General features: G+C 71.0%; 2 protein-coding genes across 2 annotated transcripts in view; both read right to left on the reverse strand.

Annotated features, from left to right (window-relative positions):
* Positions 1 to 942, reverse strand: part of TRIM54 (tripartite motif containing 54) — a 2,996-nt gene extending 2,054 nt beyond the window's left edge. The window contains exons 1-3 of the mRNA XM_014961930.1: positions 697 to 942; positions 418 to 590; positions 10 to 181 (exon numbers count right to left, since the gene is read on the reverse strand). Of these exons, the coding sequence (XP_014817416.1) occupies positions 10 to 181; positions 418 to 590; positions 697 to 864 (513 nt within the window). The 5' untranslated portion in view covers positions 865 to 942. The remainder of the gene's footprint in view (positions 1 to 9; positions 182 to 417; positions 591 to 696) is intronic.
* A 1,143-nt stretch (positions 943 to 2,085) lies between these two features.
* Positions 2,086 to 3,860, reverse strand: DNAJC5G (DnaJ heat shock protein family (Hsp40) member C5 gamma; the record flags this gene model as incomplete). The annotated part of the gene is made up of 3 exons (XM_014961924.1): positions 2,086 to 2,787; positions 3,358 to 3,511; positions 3,603 to 3,860. Coding segments are annotated over 3 exons (495 nt in total), but the record flags the coding sequence as incomplete, so codon positions are not given.
* Positions 3,861 to 3,874: the final 14 nt, after the last annotated feature.

Raw genomic sequence — 3,874 nt, forward strand, 5'->3', positions numbered from 1 at the left:
GCCACCCACCTTCTGTCGCTGGTAGACGGCGGGCAGGGGGGCGACCTCGCAGTCCTTGTGCGCCCCGAAGACCTTGCAGAGGGAGCAGGTGGGGGCCTCGCAGCGCAGGCAGTAGATGTTGATCCGCTCGTCCTCGTGCTCCTCGCACATGAGGTGCTGCTCGGCCTTGGCGTGCAGGGGCCTGCGGGCACCACAGCCCACCCGTGGGTCCTAAACCCCAGGGACACCCCCCAGGGCCCCAAGGACACCCCCGGTCCTGCGTGGGCCCCGTTACCCCCTACCAGCACTCCGGGAGGGCTCCCACCCTCCGCCTGCCCCCCTCCCCCGAGGGCTCCCTTTCACCCACGGGACTCGCACCCCCGCCGGGGTCCCCGGTGTCCCCGTGGGGTCCCCGGTGTCCCCGTGGGGTCCCCGCACCTGGCCGACTCCTGCTTGTAGATGTCGATGATGTTCTCCACCAGCAGGTTCCGCTGCAGCCCGTACACCCCGTGCCGGTCCAGCACCACCTCGTGGCGGCACGACGGGCACCGGAACCGGCCGCCCGACGGCACCGCGCTGGAGCCCCGCGACTGCCACAGCGGGTTGGAGGCCTGGGGGGCGGCGGGACAATCTAGGGTACTAGTCTACAGGTTTCTTAAATCCCTCCCGGGATGGTGACTCCACCACCTCCCTGGGCAGGCTGTTCCAGAAGCCTACCTGGAAAATGTCGCTGGCGCATTTTCGGCAGAGGTTGTGCTGGCAGGGCAGGATGACCACGGGCTTGGTGAACATCTCCAGGCAGATGGGGCAGATGAGCTGCTTCTCCAGGCTCTCCATGCTCCGCGCCTCCGCCAGCAGCGGCTTCAGACCCACCGCGAAGTTCATCGCCGCGGTCCCGGCCCGGCTCTGCCCACCCCGGCCCCGCTGCGGCTCCCGCTCCGGCCCCGGCCGCCCGGTGCCCGCTCTGCCCCGGCCCCGCTGAGCGCGGGGCTAATTTTAGCCGCCCCCGCCCCGCCGGGGCCGCCGCAGCTGTCGGCGGCGTCGGGTGACACTGAGTCACGGCGCCGCGGCGGGGGCCCCCCGGCACCGAGCGACCCACCGGGGCCGAGTGACCCGCGGGGACCGAGTGACCCCCGAGACCAAGTGACCCACGGGGACCGAGTGACCCCCGAGACCAAGTGACCCACGGGGACCGAGTGATCCCCGAGACTGAGTGACTCCCGGGACCGAGTGACCCCCGGGACCGAGCGACCCACCGGGACCGCCCCGGGGAGGCCGACCCGCACACCCCCCCGCCCCAGGCATACCCACCCCAGCCCTGAGCTCTCGGCCGGGGCAGAGCCCCCCCTCTCCCAGGACAACCAGTGCTGCTCCCCGGGGCTCCCCCACCACCTGGGGAGGATGGGGGGCTGGGGTCCCGTCCCCCCGGACCCCGCTCAGGCTGGTGTGGGGTGCACCCCGGGAGGGCAGAGCTGGGGGGTGTCGCTGGGGGGTGCGGGCTCTGCCCTGCAGGCAGCAGGGCTGGGAACAGGCCGGGGTCCCCCAGGCCCCACGGACCCCGTGCAGTGCCAGCCCTCCCGGAGAGCAGCGTGGAAGGGCGCCCGGGAGGGACAGTGCCAGGAACAATCCCCGTCCCACCGCTCGCCCTGGCACTCCGGCTATATTTAGGGGGTGAGACAGAGCCCGTGCAGCGTGGGCAGGGGCTGCTGCCTGGGGGAGTGGGAGGGACGGGCCAAGGCCTCAGTGTCCCCCTGTCCCCCCTGAGGTGGCAGGGCCATGGCTCCCGAGAGAGCAGGGCACGCTGCCCAGCAGGATCAGGGTGCCCGGCCGGGCTGCTGCTGCCCGACCCACCGCAGCAGCGAGGAGGAGGACAAGCACAGCCCGAGGGAGCCAGCAGGGGCTGGGGGACACAGAGCTGTCCCAGGAAGGGACAGGAGACAGCGTGACACTCACCCCTGCGAGAAAACAGCAGCCCCTGGGACACGACCCACCTAGGGGTCCCCTCCCGCAGGACCCACGGCCACAGCCCCACACACAGGGCAGAGCCACGTCCCACCGCAGTGTCCGGGCAGCCCCCCAGGGGACAGAGACCACACGCAGACGCGCTCCCCTCCTGTCTTCTTTTAATGGTGCCCATAAAACCTAAACAAACCCAAGGAAAGTGCCTGTGCCGGGCCCAGCCCTGCAGGGAGCCTGCCAGCAGCAGCGTGGGGTGCAGCCCGCGCCCCGGGGCCGTGGCTGGGCAGAGAGGAAGGGGGCACAGAGGCGGCACCCCAATCCCAGGAGCAGCGTTTGGCACCCAGCACCCGTCAGGAGGGTCCCCGTGAGGGCAGGGAGCGGGCTCAGCCCGGCCCCGGGGGTTACAGTGCTAACGGTCTCAGACATGCTCCTACGCTACGGAGCTGGGACGAAGGGGCCCCCGCCGTGGCTGCTGGTGCCCGGGGCCGGGGGGGCACAGCAGCAGGCGAGGCACTGGGACGGGGGCGCAGCAGTGCGGGGTCCGAGCCACCCCCCCAGCAGCGCTGGGAGACAGGGGCAGGGCCCTGGAGCTTGAGCAGGGGTGGTGAGCCCCCGCGTCGATGCTGGCCAAATTAACCTGAGATTCTAGCCACCCTGGGGCTGGAGAGCCACCCTGGGCGGTGTGACCGGGGTCCCGGAAAGTGACAGTCCCAACGGAGGATCCCTGCCCGTGGTCCTGGGGGAGCCGGGGGGACTGAGCCCAGCCTCAGGCATCGGTCCTGGCGCAGGGGGCCGGCAGGGGCTCGGGGCCGGCCGGCGGGGGCTGCGCCACAACAGGTCCCTGCGGGTCTGGAACAGAAGGGCTGTGGGTCAGCGGCTCAGCCCCGTCCCGCGGTGCTGGCGAGCAGGTACCCGGGACACCCCAACGCCCTCCCGAAGGCTCCCCAGGCCACGGCTCCCAAACCCCCAGCCCAGCCACGCAGCAGCCCCCCGCCCCACAGAAACCTGCTAAAGCGGCCCAGTGACCGTCCCCACAGACACCAGTATGGCCAGTGCCCAGGGAAGGAAGCCAGCCTGGAGCACGCTGCCCTCCCCACACCCCCGGAGAGCACGGGCACCAGTGTCTCTGGGCTGCAGACCCCTGTAGGGGCTTCAGGGAGCTCTTGCCCAGGGGAAAAAGAGGAAGGAGAAGGCACCCCCATGGCCATGCAGTTGTCCCCTCCACTGCCACCACCAGCCCCGGTCCGGAGAGGGGACACTGAGGGCTGGCAGTGAAGCCAGAGCTGCAGCCAGGTCTGCTGTGAGCCCCCAGCCAGAGCCCCAACCCCCCCGAGATGAGATGGGGGGAGCTGCCCTGGAGCCCCACACAAGATGAGGCCCTTGGGACAGACGGACAGACAGACAGACAGCCCGACTCACCGCTGTCCTCCGCACGCATCTGCGCCTCCAGGTCCTTGGGGTCGACGTACTTGTAGGACTCGTCCTCCTTGGGCGGGCAGCAGGTCCCGCAGCAGAAGAAGCAGCAGCAGCAGCAGCAGCAGCAGGTGAGAGCACCGCAGCACAGAAACAGGGCCTGCGGGGGGGAGACGGCAGCCCCGGTGAGACCCCCCCCCCATCCAAGCCCCCGGGGGGGACGCCCGGTGCGGAGGCCGGTGAGGGCTCACCTGGAACCACCACTTGGACATGAGGAAGTAGTGCCTGACGGCATCGTCCCCGAACTGCTCGGCCACGTAGAGCCCCAGGGAGCCGTACTGGTCGTACAGGCGGCGCTTGTCCTCGTCGCTCAGCGTGGCGTGGGCGCTGTTGATCTCCTTGAACCGCTCGGCCGCCGCCGGGTCGTCGGGGTTCTTGTCCGGGTGGTACTTGAGCGCCAGCTTCCTGCGGGGCACGGCCGGGGACGGGACGGGGTGAGGGACGGGCCCCGCAGGGCAGCCCC

Source organism: Calidris pugnax, unplaced genomic scaffold (genome assembly GCF_001431845.1).
Source record: "Calidris pugnax isolate Ruff unplaced genomic scaffold, ASM143184v1 scaffold1022, whole genome shotgun sequence".
Lineage (NCBI taxonomy): Eukaryota > Metazoa > Chordata > Aves > Charadriiformes > Scolopacidae > Calidris > Calidris pugnax.